This window comes from Oreochromis niloticus, linkage group LG7 (assembly GCF_001858045.2).
Source record: "Oreochromis niloticus isolate F11D_XX linkage group LG7, O_niloticus_UMD_NMBU, whole genome shotgun sequence".
Taxonomy (NCBI): Eukaryota; Metazoa; Chordata; class Actinopteri; order Cichliformes; family Cichlidae; genus Oreochromis; species Oreochromis niloticus.
Genome location: NC_031972.2, coordinates 6,209,069 through 6,227,694, shown reverse-complemented (window position 1 = coordinate 6,227,694; position 18,626 = coordinate 6,209,069). Strand labels below are relative to the sequence as shown.

General features: G+C 39.5%; 1 protein-coding gene across 6 annotated transcripts in view; it reads left to right on the top strand.

The window, feature by feature from the left end:
- Window positions 1-18,626, top strand: part of kiaa1549la (KIAA1549-like a) — a 125,160-nt gene that overhangs the window by 64,917 nt on the left and 41,617 nt on the right. For 5 of the 6 annotated variants that reach the window (XM_025909036.1, XM_025909038.1, XM_025909037.1 and 2 more), the window contains 6 exons: window positions 429-597; window positions 8,740-8,799; window positions 9,729-9,889; window positions 11,577-11,748; window positions 14,346-14,506; window positions 16,280-16,315. In XM_025909036.1, the coding sequence (XP_025764821.1) occupies window positions 429-597; window positions 8,740-8,799; window positions 9,729-9,889; window positions 11,577-11,748; window positions 14,346-14,506; window positions 16,280-16,315 (759 nt within the window). The remainder of the gene's footprint in view (window positions 1-428; window positions 598-8,739; window positions 8,800-9,728; window positions 9,890-11,576; window positions 11,749-14,345; window positions 14,507-16,279; window positions 16,316-18,626) is intronic. The other variant, XM_013265557.3, reaches the window with a different exon arrangement.

The window sequence follows — 18,626 nt, the reverse complement described above, 5'->3', positions numbered from 1 at the left end:
GATATATAGGGTCCATTCATAATTTATCCTCTGAAATGAACACTCATGGACGAATGTGATGGGAATCCCTCGTACCTTGTATTGCCATCCACTCTTTTACTGTGACTCATTCACATAAGGTTCACAGCACCACCTAGGTCTTATTATATTGTGCTCACTCAAAGTGTAATACTGTGTCTGAAGCTCTGGTATGCATTCTTTATGTGGATTTTTGACATTTGGTATGATACTCTTAGATATTTCAGCATGAATATTTGAATTATACATGCAGCCGTAGCTGGCTGTTTGTGTGCTCACTATAAAGTATTGAAGTCATCCTAATATGACAAATATTAGAATGACTATGGGGCACATAGTGTACCATATTTGACAGGCGGATTCAAATAAAAATAATAAAATGTATTATGTGTTTGTGTGTTTATCCTCAGATCCAGAGTGTGTCTCAGGAGCCTGACTCCCCCTCAGTCACTCTGGTGTATGTGGTGAAAAATCAGGACTCAATACTTAACGGGACAATTTCCAGCAGTCTTCTCAACCAGCTCACAGCTGAGCTGGTGGGGTACTTTCTGTTCTACCCACCGCTGGTAATCGCTGAGCGTAAGTGCATCCGTAATACACTCAATACACTTTTATACCATTTAGTTATGTTTTGCACTTACAGCTAAAGACTATAGTTTAGCAAACATTAATCTCCCTTTTTTGCTGCCATCTCTACACCTGGAAGATGCCAAATACCAACACTGTACATACTGTACATTGACACAGAATAATCGAGAATTTGTTGTAAGATAGCCATACAGATGATTTTGGTTTTATTTGTCCCATTAGAGTTTAATGACAGTTTTAAGTTTATAATAGGAATTTGACCAACAGAACAAATGGTAATGAAATTTAATTAGTGCATCTGTCTATCAAATATATACTCTGTGTTGTCCTGCTGATTAGCAGAAACGGGTTTTGTGAGGATTAAAGCATGCTTTACATTGCTTCCAGTGTGGTTTGCTGCAGGTAGGAGTCCCATTTTTGAGCAACCACATTAACAGTTTATGGTACCCATAGACTGGCTACAACCATCTTTTATATACAATGTAATGGCCACCACAGGTTTTAAGCTTCAACTTTAGTGGTCTGACTACTGCCATGTTATTTTTTTGCAGTCTGGAGTGACTACGTTTAGAAATAGAGAGTGATGAGGTGCTAGGCAAGAAACAGCCCATTGGCTAGCTTACTGAGCAGCTCCATCCTGCTCATTAGTGCTCACTCACAAAAGTGAAGTTAAACTTTGTGGCTGATCTGCACCACAAAAAAGCCATAAATGTATTCAGATAATCCTTTAAAAATGCTCCAGAAGTCAGAGCCCGTTCTCACTCCCGAGGCGTAATGTAGTGACGATCTGTCAAGTCCAGAGGCTTTCCTGAGGAACGTGAAAGGTGACCTTCCGCATTCTTATGCTACACGCCGGGTTATGGATGAAATCCAGTAGAATGATGCTCCCGTGGTAATACACATTCCATTCCTTACCTTATCCCTAACCTTAACCAGCACTTTAATGACGTTAGATAGTGTTTTCCAAAGCGATTTAAGTAAAACAAATGTACATGTGTAGATTCGTTCCAAACAGTTCTCACGTTTCCTCATTTTTCCGATCTCGTAATATATGGACGTGTTGGGTGCCCGGAAGCGTAATATACAGACGATTTGTCACCTAGCGTAAAATGTTACGCTTTGGGAGTGAGAAAGTTTTGAAAATCACCAACAGCACAAATGATGTCGAGAGGTCTTTTAGAATGACTCCAGTTAGCGAAGGTGATGCTGATTGGCGCCATCGACCAATGAAATCAGTTACGCCACTCAAAGTTGTTATGAAGGGTTAAACTCTCTATTGTAGCCTATCAGGCTAGAAACATGAAGTTAATGGTGTTAGTTGTGCATTTAACAAGCAAACTGACTCACTTTTGGAGCCAGTCTCAAGTGGCCATTGGAGGAATTGCGGGTTTTTAGTATTTCATTATTAATCACTGCGACTGTCACTTTGTGCAGCACACAAAGACTTGGCTAGAACAGTCTAATTCAGAATAAATGATGTATAACCAGTAAATTAGAGTTCAGGGTGTTCAGTACTCATTCACAAGATCTACCTTCAAGCCATCTCCTCAGAGTCGCGGCTGGATGATTATGATGCATTTCTAATCTTTTATAAAGGGCTGCAAGGGGAAATTAAAATGAGAAATTCATCATCGGGTGAGGCATGTTACTCTGACAATTTAGAAAATATTAAGAAATATTACAATCACGCTTTGCAATGTTTAGTTAAATGTCGCTGCAACACTTTAGCTTTATATGTCAATGCACTGTGCCAGAGCTTGTTATAACACTGTCAAAACAACCTCATCCACAGCTGCCATTGTAGGAGACTTAGGAGTGACATTTCAGAGTGTTGAGGTACATCACCAAGCAAGATTGCTTTTGACATTATACTGACTTGACATTATATTGCCCTAATGGGTATTTGTTTTTTGTTTTTTAGCTCATTCTGACAAATCAGAAGGAGACTCCTGCGTTGTCAGGGATAGTTTATAGCTGAAAAGGTGACTTTGTAGTTTTTGTTTTGCTGGTATCTTCATCACCTACTAAGAAGAACTTCAAATAGATAAATACGTTACATTTTTTATTAACCCTGCTCTGTTCCACTTTAATCAATATATCACCCTGAGGTAAATTTGAGGTAGGTTTGGACACGTTGCATATCTGCCTCTAAAATCCGAAACCAAGAAAATATCAGGGATTGTGTTCATTTATTTATTTATTTATTTATTTTTTCTGTCTTGCTAGAGTGTTACACTCATGCTGGGAAGGCTGAAATGAAAACACAACAAGAACAGAGATGGTTCCCACATCCATGTGTGTTTTTGTGAGGTTTTATGCAGCAGGAAGGGAACATGGGTGCAGAACATGACTTAGACAAAGGTTAGAGGCAGAGTGGAGGACTGTCAGGGTCAGATATCAGTATTGACACAAGAGGATCGAACACATGCAGAGCAGAGCGAGGCGACAGAAGATGATGCTCTTGTTTGTTTTCTTCCCATAAAGCGGATGTGAGTCTCTTCACACTAATTCCTTTAGTCTTTACATAACCATTGTTCTTTTACTTAATCTGTGCTGCTTTGTGCTGCTGGGCTGAAACTGACATGGCATATGTAGGGTACCTTCATGAACACTGACTACTGAGAACCAGTGAGTTCACTGCAGGGCGTTGCATGTTTCGTGACATAACAAATGTCTGACCTGCTTCTCTACGGGGGAATTAAGGATTGGGTAACACTGATAAGAGGCATTCTCTAAAATATCATGACTGATGCAGTTATTCCATTCTCATTATCAAAGCATCAGATTCTGCTGTTTAATCAAACCTGCTGGGGTCTCATTTTTCCTTTAGCATCTGGTGTTGTGACGCATGTCTTGCAGCAAAAATGAAACGAGTGAATGAAAGCATGGATAGGACTAGTAGAAATGTAACTAACTGCTTTAATGTCATAGAGTTTTAATGTAATTTATTTATTCCATAGCTATTCCTATGCCATGCTATGCTTTATGCTTTGGTTACTTATTATTTTGCAGTTAAATTAACTAAAAACTCTCATTATCTGTTATGGTTTTTATGGTTGCTATAATGTGACATTAGTAGCATTCTGCATAAACAGTAAGATTATTTTAGGTACTCCTACAAAATGCAAGGTGCTACTCATTTTTTTACTACACATTTCAAAGAGCTGTCACCTAAGGCTTCCTTGCAATATTTATATTTTTTCTAATTCAAGAAGAGTGATTGTCTTTTATCACATATATGTTAACAGAAAGAGGTCAAACTGTTTAGTTAGAGAGAAGAATAAAACAGGAGCGCACATGAAAGCTTGTGTGAAAAACAACGTTTGCATAGGACTCTGTGAAACTGCATCCGCACTTGCATAGGAATTAAGAGAGTAAGTAGGAGACAGGTTCTGCTAATGAAATGCGCTTGATTAACTGATCATGAGCAAATGTGCCCACCTCTATAAAAGCGCAGGCTTTGGCAGCTTGCTGGTGTGGAGCATTCAGGTCTGTTTTAATGCCAAGGAGGAAAAACATCAGCAATAATCTGGGAAGGCTTTAAAAGTAATTTCAAAACAATTTCAAGTTCATCAGTGAGAAAGATTATTCACAAGTGGGAAACATTCAGGGCTGTTGTCAATCCTTCAGATTGATGTTTCTGAGCATTACAGGTCAGACAGTGTCATACTCGGAGAAATGAAAAAAGAAAAAACTACTAAAGCTAGATTTCAGACTCGGGTGAAGGGGTGATGATTTGGGCTTGTTTTGCAGCCACACAATTTGGGAATCTTGTAGTTATTGAGTTGATGATGAACTTCTCTGTATACCAAAGTGTGCAATGTGAAGCCATCTGGCTGACAGCTAAAGCTCAGGAAAAATTGGGTCATTCAGCAGAACAAAAATCCCAGGAACAGCAGCAGATATACAACAGAGTGTGTGAAAAAGAAAAGAATCAAGGTGCTGCAGTGGCCCAGCCAAAGCCCAGACTTCAGCCTGAATGAAAGGCTGGCCCTAAGAGAGGCGTGCATAAACCTAATGCCTGCAGGACTTCATGAAGTGAAGCAACATTGGAAGGAGTGGGCCAGAAGAAATGTGATGGACTGATAAAGTCATATAGGAAATAATTATTTCAGCTTGTTATTATTATTAATACAGCCCATGACTGAGGGTGAGGTAATTCCCCTGTAATTAAATGGAATTTAAATGTATTTCATTTGAATTTATGTATAACTATATTTAGCTAGAAATACCTGAAGGTAGGTAGACTACAGGAAGGTGGTAACAAGTTAAAGAAATGATTAAGTTAACTGACTATGTCAGGCATTACCCTGACAAAGGTCACTTTGGGGTAATATAGAGTAATTTGTGTTCTTTACTCAAATGGATAACCTGCAATCACCTCTGTCACTTAAAGTGTTTCATTCAGTTAAAAAAAAAACAGTGCAACTCCTGAAGATCTTTATGGTAAACATTAATTATTGCAGTAGCTGACGCAGTCATTTTGTTGGTGCTATTTGGTTCCTATCATTAAAAGACTCTACAAACATATGTAAATGACCATAGACCCCAAAGATGAGCCACAGGAGCTCTGTTTGTATTCCGCTCTCGTCTCTGCTGCCATCTGTGAGATTTTGAAAGGGCAAACAGCTGTACAGCTCCGATCATCTCAATCGTGCCATCGGCAGTCTGTTGTCCATGTCCCCCGAATGAGCTAATTTTAGCCCGGTGAGATTAGATTAGTATCTATTTGTGCATGCTCTCAACACCCAAAGGGCTCAAACATCACACTTCACATAGTCACATGCAAACCCACTTGGCATCACCACAGAAGCAGTGTCTGTTCTCTTAAAAGCAGGATGTTTTTCTAGGGAAACAGTGAGCGAATGGTTGTGTATATAATAATCTAAATACATAATTAAATGAACAAATGGCTGGAAATGATCATAGGCAGGTCATTGTATTGATCAGAAGAATTAACTACAGTTATACCGAGTTATACTGAGATTCATATGAACAGTCTGTGTGCATCCAGAGGTGCATATAGTCATTTAAGTGTTTGCATTTTTGAGGATTAAAGGGCAATCTTATAGTATAATTATATTTTTTAATCTTTCACCATGTGTATTTCATTATTCTTCAAAGTATAGGCTTAAGTATGCTGCGTGCCTGTAAAGCAGCAAAGGCATGTGTGATGTGAATTTAATTAGCTGCCATAGGGAATGACTGTGCGTGTTTGAGCCTGTCTCCTTATAGAGTGTCTGCATTTGCTTTGGTGTGTATCCTTACCTTCAGGTCAGTGAGATGTCTAAATTATTCTCATTATAATGTTGTCTAAACTGAGACTGATTTGGAAAAAAAACCCAACAACTTTCTGTGTAGAACTATAGGTTAGTGTGACTGAATTTTGGCAGCGTACATCTGAGGGAGCTTTGATCTCACGTGGTTATTATATCGTGCTGCTTCAGCTGTCAGTCAAACAAATGATGCAATTCTTTGTGAATCCTTGTTTTCCCTCAAACAAACTACTGTTCAGAATATAAAGCACTTCATCCCCTGGATTCAATCGGAGCAGGTGTGGCTTGAGCGATTGATGGAAATAAAACAGAGAAAAAAAACATTTTAGGTTCATAAGGTAAACAGATGAAACTGAGGGTAAAAAAGCAATAATTGGATACATATGTCCATGTATTACCATGAATGCAGAAACTAGTTCAATTAAAACAATCCAATATACGCCAATCTGCTCACTATCCTCTGTGTCTAAATCCTTACTGTGGTTGCTGATAACAATACAGCGCCCCCAATTCCTCAGTTACTTTCACCTCTCACTCGTGACATCTGGTTTCAGAGAAGCAAAATGATTACTGTCATAAAGCTCTTTGTCACATTTTAAAGTGACAGTGTTAATGTGAGGATGACTGCATCTGTCTTTTATATACAGCCTATGGTAAATGCTCACTCGATAATATGTCAATCTACAGGTGAAAATAGTCCACAGGCAATAATATTACACTTGTTGAGAAATGGCATTTTTCTAGATAGCAGAAGTAACTTTTTGCTTTTATTTTTTCATCTGACTCTTCTTCAAGTTTCTTCCTCTTTTTTTCCAGCTGTTGTGTTGATGAAATCAGTGCACATTGAGCAGGTTCTCAAAGTGAATGAGCCCAAACTTTCACACTTCGGTGCGGATTGTCTTATGTGTTTACGCGAACTTGTTTAACTCGAGAGGACAGCGCAGTGAATATGAATGCGTTCAGATACAGAGACGTCGGGGAGACAGGACGCGGGCTGGTAACAGCTACTGCAGCTTGTAATGCCACTGACTCAGGCTAAACACTCAATGCTCGGCAAGCAGCCAGCTCAGAGGAGTTAGGTGGAGACAGATGGTGAAACAGGCAGATGGGAAATAAGGAGGGAGAGCTTGACGGATGAACAGGACACAGAATGAGGTCGACGGGCTGAGGGAGTGATGATGTGTGTATAAAAGCAGAAGGAGACGGCCGGGTGGACAGAAAGGAGCCGGCGTTTTAGGAAATGAATACACTGACAGGTAAACAGGCAGAGAGTGAGATGCTAACAGAAGCACGCGAGCGGGAAGGAAGACTGAAGGCTAGTGTAGATGTGAGAGGTAAAGGAAATCAAAGCAGATAATGAAACCTGACCTGCACACACACTGCTGTGTAATAATTATAGATGTGTAGCTCAATTATTTATTAATTATGATTTAATTGTTACCAGGGAAAATAAACTTAGAAGTAGTCTATTAAAAATACATACGATTGGGCACCGGATTGTGGAAACTAGCTGCTTCCCCGCTATCTTAAATACAGTAGCCGAGACAGACCTCACAGGAAGCAGGCCACATATGCAGTACACCTTATAAGTAACTTTTAAAAGATCATAATATATCTCGTTCAAACTATATATGGCTATATGACATTTATACATATATATTTTTATCATCTCTTTCTCATTATGTCTTTCTCCTCCTGCACTGCTCTCTATCCTTGCTCATTTCGAACCTCTTCTGAAGTGGGTCAGGGCTCTAACACATGAAAATGTCCATAAATGTGCCAATTTATTATTAGTATTGTCACAATCATTTATTGTCAACAGATTAGCCATGTGACCCTCCGGTGGCCTGCCAGGTGACAAGAGCTGGCAAAACAACAACAACAATAACAGCTGGTTATATGCTAACATTATAGCAGCTGATGTTAGGCTCTGGTGTCCTAAAAATCAGAGTTTCCCTCTGATAAATCATATTCGCTGAGCCCACAATCTTAGAGCTAATTTAAAGAAAGATTCAGTAATGCTGGCTAACTAATAATGGCAAAAAACAGTTCGGGATATCCTCAAAAACTCCTCTTAGTATCACTTTCATCAGACAGCAGTGAGCTTCACTGACTCATTAATTCATATTAGACTCTTTTCAAAAGGTTTTACAGCCTCCTCCAGAGTAAATAGACGTTTACTGCTGAGGTAAACGGCAGGCTGACAGCCTACACTCTCTACCGATGAATGGTGTCCTGGGTTTTTGAGGTGACTCAGGGGTGGAAAAAGTAAAAATACAGCAAATTTAATCTCTTTTGGCAAACTAAAACATGTTTTTACTCCAGTGGCTACTATTGCTAGGGTTATGCATTTGAATTGGGAGGGCTAAGAAAAAACAATCCAGTTGACTGCAGTATACAATCTACTGACATCCAGGGGTGAACGTTTTCAAACTTTACCTTTAACAAAAGATTTTTTTCTATTTCTGTTCCACATGGGTTCAACAGCCTGAGTTAAAAACAAAAAACTGCAACTCACGCCATAAAAGTGTACACCAGAAATAGATAAATAAATAAAAATACGATCTTGGGGAAGTGTCAGTGTTATTATTTATAGAAAGGAGCTCCATCCAAAATCAGAAGTTCTGGTCTGCATGTGTGTATCTTTAGAACATACTGAAAAATATCCCAAAGTAAATTTTAGATGGTAAAAAGACTCAAATGAGACTTTCTCATATTTCTATGAATTTTGTTAATGTTTTTACTTCAGATTAGATGCCAAACTGCATTTCATTGTTTGTGTTAGATACTTTTTCAGTGACAATAAATTGAATCTAATCTAATCTAACCTCCTATTTCTGTCTCTGTCTGTCTCCAGCTCTTGAGTACCATAATCTCAACACGTCCGCAGCAACCAAGAACTACTGGGTCATAACGGGTAAATTGCGCACACACACACACACACACACACACACACACACACACACAGACTGAGGTGCTCCTTGGTGATCAGTGGTAATCAAGAGCTGCATCGATTGGACAGAACAGCAGTTAGTTAAATGCCTGGCGCGTGCTGTTTTGCAATTCAGCACAATGGTATTGGATCTTTACATTTTCCTTTCCTCTTGAGCCCACCCCCCTCATTCCCACCACCCTTTGTGCCCCCTCCCTTGAGCTCTCTGTGTCAGAGTGCCTTTAGCTGCTCTGTTCCCGGGAAAACCTATTGATGTATAATTCACAGCTTCCTGACCGGGGCAGAGGGAGAGATCACTTCACATCACATCACGGCCGGGTGTGAATGATTCTGAAGTGTGTGTGTGTGTGTGTGTGTGTGTGTGTGTGTGTGTGTGTGTGTGTGTGCGCGCGTTTGTGTGTCTGTCCATGGCTTCATCTCACTTATGGCCTCTAGTAAGAGACGCACACTCAAGATCAAGATTGATGCAAGCACCTTCATCTGTTTGTGTGTGTTTGTTTATATGTTTGTGTGTGATACAGACAGACTGTTTGATCTGTGTGCCGCTGTAGCCCTGATAGAAGTTTCAAGATGATCAGCTATTAAATTGAAGGGACAATCACCCAGTCCTCTCTGATAGCCCACTCATCTCCTGTCTGCTTGTTTCTTTTATCTATTTTCCTTCCTTGTTCTCAAGTATCAATACTGTCTTCAGATAATTTCTCTTTACACTCTCCTTCTGTCTTTATCACATCCTTACACCTATTTTCTCTTTTGCTCCCTTTGCTCTTGTCCTGTTTGTATTTTCCTTCCTGTCCTCCATCTCTTCACTTGTCTCCGGTTTCTCTTCTCTTTGACCGCCTGAACCCCCCTTTCAAAATCCCTCCTCTGTCCTCTCTTGTCTCCACTCACAGTGATCCAGGATGTAGACAGCTCCTCCCTGGAGGTCAACTACCAAAGCTTTGCCAGTCTTATGGAGCAACGGCTAGCTGAGCTCTTCCTGGTGGCTGGCAGGCAGGGCCCTCGGACGGCGAGATCCCGGCGGGCCACCACTGTGGGGGGCTACACCGTACAGGTAGGTGGAAATGGGATTTGTGGATCTCAGTGTGTGGCTGTGATGATGGTGTCTTCTGCTTCCTCCATACAGGAAGAAAAACACTTTGCACCTCTGTAAAATTTCATCATCTCTTGTATCTAGAAACTGGTACACAGTGTTCACCTACTTTATTTTTCAGAGATTCAGGTTTAGCTTTAATCTTTTAATTAAGATAGCTCTAGGTATTGGGATTTCACATTCGGTCTGTAGACATCTACCTTTTTCCAGAAAATGTGGGACAGAATCTCAGAAGGTCACAATAGAAACTGGTTTCTAAACTCCTTTCTGTGCTTCAAAAACAAATTAATATCTATATTTACTGGAAAAATATAACAATATTATACTTATGGTTGTGTCTTTGATATGCCTCCACTCTGCTTATACAAAGTACTAACGATGCTCACAGTGATGATAAAGAGGACCTATTATGATAATTTCCAGCAACATAATTTCATTCTTATACTACACGTTGGTAGCTTTGCACAATTCACAGTTCATAACAATCAAAAATCTTGGTTCTTCTGTTCATCCTTAGTGTTAAGTTTCTGTTTCCCCTCCCTCTAAGCCATGCAAAATGGTGTATCAAATTTAAGTGTAATAAATAACATTCATAACTGATACTTTGCCCTGGAAGAACTATCAATGAACATAGTGTCAGTATCATTCCCTGAACCCCCTTCTGGCAGGGCTTTGGGAAATAGCAAATTTACTATTTGTGAATGTCTGCGTGTCCCTGGACAGCTCCAGATTTAGCACCCTGGACAGCGCTACTGACAGTAGTCAGCGGGGACGGGTTTCAAAACTGTTGTTGCGTTCAAGAATGCTCTGATATTCTGAGCGTGTAAGCTGCAGGGGAGCATGAAGTACGCTGCCAGAAAACTGACATGGAAAGGGTAAACTTTATGAAAACTGAAACACTGCAATGTCAAACCTTTAAAAGCAGTACACAAATATTTAAATAAAGTCTTAAATTTGTCATAAATAGGTCTCAAGTGCCAGTAAGTTAATTTTCATTGTGTTCTCTAGTAAGAGTGTGTGTGTGTGTGTGTGTGTGTGTGTGTGTGTGTGTGTGTGTGTTTGTCACCTCCCGGCTCCAGTGCTCCATATTGTGCAAATTAAGACAATGTTTGACTCTTCCTGGGCCTTATGCCTTACACACCCGAAAGGTTTTATGATTGCCATGGATGACTGGTTTTATGCCTGCAAAGTGGAGGAGGGAGGGGCACCCAGAGAGAGACAGGAAGGGTGGTGCGGGGTGTAGCCGGTGGAGAAATCATCCAACCATTTAATAACACACATCCCTTCTTCTTATGACAAAATCAAATTACCGGACTTTATTAAACCGTGTAATGTTTGTCAAATTAAAAATGGTGTTTGATGTATGATGAAAGGAAATTGAGATTTCAAGTGACTCAGTTATCCTCGAGTGTCTTCCCCAAGTGTAGTTATCTTCCACCAAATGCTCGACTTGATTAAAGCAACTGAGCTGATTCAGAGTTTTGATTGGGCCACCAGCAAGAATTTTTAATCCTTTGCTCTGTAGAGAGAAAGAGAGTTTGGATTTTGTTCTAAATCTTGCCGTAGAATATGTTTTGAGTATAAACTGGGGTAAAACATTTTTTTCTCATATTACTCAAGATTTTATGACATCCCCATTCTCTTGCAGATGGTGAGCATGCGTAGACTTCCCGGTCCCAAGAACCCAGCAGAGATGACCTACTATGCCCAGCTGAATGGAGCACCCATCTCTGGAACCACAGCTGCTAAGACACTGAGCAGTCTGGACTCCCAGACCATGGCTCTGACCCTGGGATACTTTGTACAAGTCCAGGCTGAACGTAAGCTTCTCATTATACTCCTCCAGTGTTTAGTTACATTGTCATATGTCATGAATATCAGGGACCAGGCAAGTCACACAAAAGAGGGCTTTATTTATCCCAGTGTCACTATTCATAAAAGCTATTTTAACATAACAAAATGTAAGTGTTAGCGTTTTGGCCATGACCATGTTGATTGTTGAAGCCAGAAAGCCAGCTAGGATGCAAGCTAGGCCTTGCAGGCTTTACAGTCAAAAACTACTAAAACTGGTAATTTATAAATTCACCCAGCATAGACTAGTTATGACATATTAGCTATAAAGATCAAAACTGTTGTTTGGATCAGGCTGTAAACATGCATTGCTGTAAATATGGGCATTTTTGTGGAGACTCAGTTTTGAAGCCAGGCTCAAGTGGCCACTTCAGAAACTGCAGTTTTTAGGACTTCGACTTAATTTTTCATGCCTGCAGTATAACGCTTACATTAGCTTTAAATTGTGTGTATTTGTGTGATTAAAAAAAAAAAATTACAAAATTAACTGAGCTCTATGTAGAAGGACTTTATTTGTAAGTTTGTGAACTAGAGTTGATACAATAATTGCTTACAGTTGCTAATTACTAAGTATGCTTGCAAAATATATGCTAAATTATACAGTAGTATAGTATTGTTATCAACTTAAACCATAGTGGGGTGCAATTTGGGAAATAACAAGCGGGCTATTTTTTTTTCTTAATCCTAACTGTATATTTATATGATAATTATGAGCTTGAAACAAACAGGTTCAGAACCTAAAGATATAACCACAGTGTTTAAAAGAATATTTATATAATAAAAGGTATTTTTAAAAGAATTAAATGCACAATGTAATAAGTGTAAGTTTTGACAAGGAAGATAATGTAAGGAGTTTCAAACCAGGTTTGCTGGTTGTTTGTGGCATTTTTTTTGTTTTTGTCACAGCTAATCGAGGTGGACGTGCGGTTTTTGGGACAAACACAAGCTTCACAGCCTGTTAAAAAAGCAGCTGTTAAAAGTTTTCGGGGTGTTCATCAGGTTGAAAATCTAGTTTTACAAGCAGCGATTTTAGCTATACGCTCTGTGTAGTTACCCGCTTAGGAATTGCTGCTGTTATAGTAAATTTTGATCTGTTGTTTTAAATCCTTGATGTAAAGTTTCTAAATGAATGCATAATTTGTCAAAGTTGAAATGTGATATCAAAGTACACATTGATCAACTATTGATGTTTTTGCACAGTAGACAGATTAATGATGGCTGCATTTCACTTTGGAGCGGCTCTACTGTTATGCACGCTGGTTCACTGTCACGGCTTACGGGATCACTTTATGGCAGAGAGTGAAAGATGACTCCATTAAGTTATTAATGTTTCATTAAGTGCTTTTCCTGCTGTGACAAGTCAGAATGTCTGGTGTAAAAAAGATCTGTTCCCATTTGTTCGAACACTTGCAGATTTTAGTCTAGAATTTAGAATTAATTAGCATAAAAATAGGAGCAATGAAGTACGTGGACCTTTTTTTTTTTTTCTTTGAATATTAACACAACTTTTGTCAGTGTGAGATATTATAGATGCAGAATCAACTCACAGAGCACATTTCTCATTCAGCACCAGTTGTAGAGACCCCACACCGCTAAAACCTTCCTCTCTAGGAGAGATCTGCTAAACTCAGGCACAGCAGTGTTGGCTTACTGTGACATTTGGGTTTAAATTAACTTTCAGTTATACTCAGTGCGTCTAACAGAGCTTTGAACGAAATAGAAATAAAATAACACATAACAGGATTTTCTAAATTAAGAGGACGCTGTGGTTAGATATGCTTTTCAGGTCAGTTTTCTTTGAATAACTACTGTTCGTATTGTATATGCTGGAGAGGACAAAATGTTCCCCCTTACCTTTTCTCCCTCTGAGTTATACAGAATCTGGAAAGACACCAACAACCACGAGTGCCCTTCACAGCTCCTCCACACAGTGTTTGGGCAGGGAGCTGAACACAGTGTTCCTGTAAAATTCATTTGCTTTGCTTTCATGGCCTCAGTGGAAACCATCTACATTAATTCTTGTAATGGAAATGCATCCATTTGGTAAACTGCTGTGTTGAAGAGAAGCTCAGAGAAATAAGTTATTAGTTCAAAACTCTGGTGAACTTCAAGTTGTTCCCTGATTTTGATATTTGATATCCTGGCTTTTTATGATGTCACAGAATAGTGATGTCCTTAATATGCTCATCTCTGGCAGACAGCATTGACTGTGTGATTTTAATTCAGTGCCACGCCTCTCTCTCTTAAAACCTCTGGGTCTTATGCAGAAGCCACACCCACCTGCTGTTTAAATTGTTTTACTTGTGCTGAGGAGCCAATCAGATGTTGCCTTATTTCAGGCAGTGGCTTAGCATCAAGGCCCAGCATATTTTGAGCTGTGAATCATGCATAGCCTTGCTGCTGACGTCCAAGAAGAAAAACATGGAGGTGGAAAAGAGAATGTTAATGAGGCACCTGGGAAAACCGCCTGAATCAGTTTGCCTAACAGCTCTTGTAAAGATATTTAATTAACTTGTTATACAGTGTTTTGTTTTTAATGACTGAACCCATTTGTGTTCGTGTGCAGCTGTGGTAAAGACACCGCCCAGCAACCTGTGGATCATGGCCGTTCTGACGCCTCTCTTCTTATTGATGGTGGTGATTGGGATGGTGGCCTTCATTCTGTGTAAGAGAAACAGGGTCCTTTTTAAAACAGGCGCCTTCAGGACCTTTAAAACTCGATCCAAGGTAAGATTTCATCCCTTTCTCCTGCCTTTATTTATTGCCCTTTGTGTTTGTGTCCGTCCACTTTTTCTGTCCCTTTGCTGCTTTTGCTGCTCCTTTCTCCCCCTCTGCTATAAATACTGCAGCTCAACTGTTGCAGTATTTATAGCAGAAGAGGAAAAAAAATAATTAACCTAAAATATCCAAATGTCATTGCTTCACTTTAACAAATCTCAATACCAGAAATTGGATCTTCTAAAATATTACATAACCCTGTTATGAGTGACAAATTGCGCAGAGTAACGAGTGTGTTAAGCCGTTCCTTCAGGTCAGAAAAATGAATCCCATCTGTCCCGGAATTACTCATTTGTTTTCTCACTGCCCAATAGCCCATGGTTACTGCTAATCATGCATGCTGCAAAGACCAAATGACCAAAAGGAAATGGGCAGGCCCTGTTGTGCTGGAAGTGGACCTTAGGGTAATGTTGGCCCTTTCACAATAATAGCATTCAGCCAACATGAGCCAATGTGAGGTTAAGTAAAAGTCAATCATTTGAAATGGGCATGTTTGTTATGGATTGCTACCAGCTGGGTTTGATCGGGTCAGATTGACACCATGCAGCACATGATGCCAGAACAACAGCTGCTGGTGTCACTGCAGTCAGTTAAGTGCTAAACAAGCAGCGAGCCTGCCAGCCTTATTTCTTCGGAAAATTCTTGCAGTGGTGTTCAGAATTAGATCGCCTTTAAGTTCAAATTCGATATCATCATTAGATCTCCACTCCAGCACATGCAGTGACTTGACTTATGGGATGTGGCTGGTTGTTAATCCACGTGAACCATGTTCACATTTCACAGCCCAAAACAAAGCAAACTGACTCACTGAGTTACTGGAAAGGCCTGCAGATAATTTCCATTATTTGAATTCATTGCATCCCGTTTGCACCACAATAAGCTACGGATGTGCACATTAAAGGATAACGCTGACTGATTACAGATATTTCATCATTTAGCGTTGGCTATAAAGTCAATTCTAAAACTTCTATACCCATCAAATAGTAAGAAATAAGGAAAAAACACGTTATTGGATAAAACTAAAGCTTCATTTGCTTATAATGTTGTTATAAAGTGGTACATATGTGGCACATAAGTACAGTTTCCAGGGGTTTGTAAACTGTGTTAGGTGGAGGGAAAGTGTAAAAGTTTGCCTTTTCTTGTTGCTTTTCCAACCAAATAGGTTTGACTAACCTTGGTTTATAATTTTTCCTACTCTTTGCTCTTTATGATATCAAAGAGAGCTGATATCCCTAATGGTCATCTCAGGCACACATATCTGGGTGTAAGCACAAAGCCCCACCCAGCGACCTTCTATGGACAGGCCATAATAAAGCAGACTGCCACATTAAAGGGAAATGAGCTAAAATTACTTTTTTACACATTTAATGTTCTTGCCGCGGGTAAAACTCACCATAACATGAGCTGTTTAGTGATCTTTCACTTAAAAAAGTGTCCAACATATTCTCTTAAATTGAAATACACATTTTTTTTTTTTTTATAGCTCGACATGGTAGGCATGTCAAAAGTATCCTACTTTGTTTTGCTACTCTTGTTACTCTGTGAATACAGCCTTATTAACCCAGATTAGAGTGATGGCCAAAACCTGAACATTTGATGCATTCCTTCCTCCCCTATCCACCTGTTTCCTATTCTATTCTATTCTATTCTATTCTATTCTATTCTATTCTATTCTATTCTGTAATAACCCTTTCCTGACCATTTCCCTCTCTTCCTGTTTAGACTTCATATCGAAGGGAGGGCAGTTACCACCACCAGGTATTCACTAAGACACCTGAAAGGTGTATAGCAGACTGACAGTCAGTGGATGAATGAATGAGTTGCTGTTATTCTCATTAATTAATAGGGTTTGAACAGTTGCTATACAACTGCGTGTTGGCTGCTTATCGCTCTGTGTTCTGTGTGTCCTTGTTGCTGGGTAAATTCTTGCATGCGGCTGCTGTTCTGTGGACATCACTTTTTCCACCATTCTCATTGGCTACGAGAGATCAATAGGAAATTGGAAGAGGGAGCATTAAGAGCAGGTGAAGAAATATCTAAAGCATGCTCTGTGAGATTTAAAATGTTTAGGTTTGGGTTGATTGGCTGATAAAATGCTGGCTCATAAAAACAGCCAAATGAGCTCAATACTATTGGCCTGAAGAAGAAGCCATTTTAACTTGGACCCATAAATTTGAATTGCAAAAATGAAGCTCAACATCTGCGAAACAAGCTGATCTATTTTTATTTCCGTAGCATCCATAAAAAGTGACACAAGCTTGTGTCATCAGCCTTGGCTTTTTTGTGCTATTGCCATTCCCTTTCAGACCGCTTGTTTTATCCTGCTCACATTCTGCAGTGGCACAGCAGGATCCCTGCACACAGACCTCCAACCCATTTCTTTTTTTTATGTGGTTTTTCCACCAAATGATATGATCATGAACTCAAAGCAGATCAGCAACAGAGCCAACAGATAAAGATGCCTAAAAACGTCTTAAATGACAAAGAACTGTGCAGAGGCCATCAGTGTTGTTAGTGTTACTGCAGTGGAACATATCAGCTGGTTATTTTGGTCCAGCCTTTCTCATCCTCATCCCTCAAGATGCAAAGCGCGTCGAGGGAACGATGCATGCAGGGGTAGGCGGGATGTCTTTGGTCGGACACGGAGCTAGTATGTGTAGACGCCTCGGAAAATACATGTACGTGTTGGGTTTGAGTGTTTTCCACTCCTTTTAGTATTATATATTAACATTCAAATTTTCCAGCTTCAAGGTTTGTTTGCTTTCGAAACTGTTTGTAAACATTTAATGTTGCATTTCACAAGAGAGCACATGAAATATTAAAGAGGCCCGAAATATGAGGTTTCATAAGTGGCGCCGTGAAGCTACACCCACTGTATTTACCCTCTCCCAAACCCGAGCAAGATGTGCATTCAATAAATCAGATAAATATTTAACAGGACTTAGGTTTGGGAACTGAAAACTAGAGTTAGAGACTTTCAGTTAATTTTGGTCTTTTTTAATTATTCTCATGGCGGCATGTATACTGACCAGTCTACATTCAGTACTGGCTGGTGTTTTTTTTTTTTAAATCATTTTTTTTGTTGCTTACATAAGAAGGGCCAGATGTTAGAAGAAACGATAAAAAAAAGAGGGGGAATGGCGTGCAGTGCTTGTTCTGTGCAATCAAGCAGCAACCTCCGGGTTGCCAAAAACTGAAGGTCTTTAAATGGCAACTCGAGGGTCCACAATCTGCCCAGCTTTACAGCGAAAATACACGCTTACATAGACTGTTACACAAAACAGTTTTCATTTCAATAACTTACTTTAATGAGATGTAATCAAAGTGGAGTATTTTAACTCATCAGTTATTTCATTACTTAAAGTCGGGTGCCTTGTTCATAATTTGATTGCACTTTGAGGAGTCAGCTGTTTAGTTTCTCTGGTATATACATTTTGATTTGTTTCTCAGCACCCAAAGCTAACATCCCATATGTTATACCTGTGCCCTAACCCTGCATTCTGTCTAATGGCCTGCAGGGGGTGAGGATTCTGGTTGCAACGAAAGACCCCCCACTTGTATGAAAGTCTTAAGTCTCCCTTGTTTACCTCAGTGAGCACTTTTCTAATGACTTCATGATCTCAGTCGCTAGTTTCAAGTCTTACTGAGTACAATAACATGTTCATTTTGAAAATTATAGCCCCCATTAGAGTCCAAAAGTAGGATAAAGCACGGTACGCATTACTGAGATTAACAGCCTAGCCAGTCCTGCAGAGTGAGTTATTGTAGCACCAAATTCCCTCAGTGTGTTTCCTCATAGAAAGTGTTTTCTTGCTGAGCTACAGTGGGGGAAAAGAAAAACACAAAAGGCAGTTATAAAGTAAAAAGACTGAAATGCTAGAAGACGACTGCTTAATTTGATTAATTTGGCTTGAAAATGTTTAATTCTGGCTTTAATTTAATTCTCCATTTTTACTAATCTACTAATTTACTAATGCCAATCTGTAATCTATAACCCTATGTGGGCTGAAATCCTTCGATGTCTCAAGTTTAAAAACTTTAAAACAAAATTCGAGGGTGTCGAGTTTAA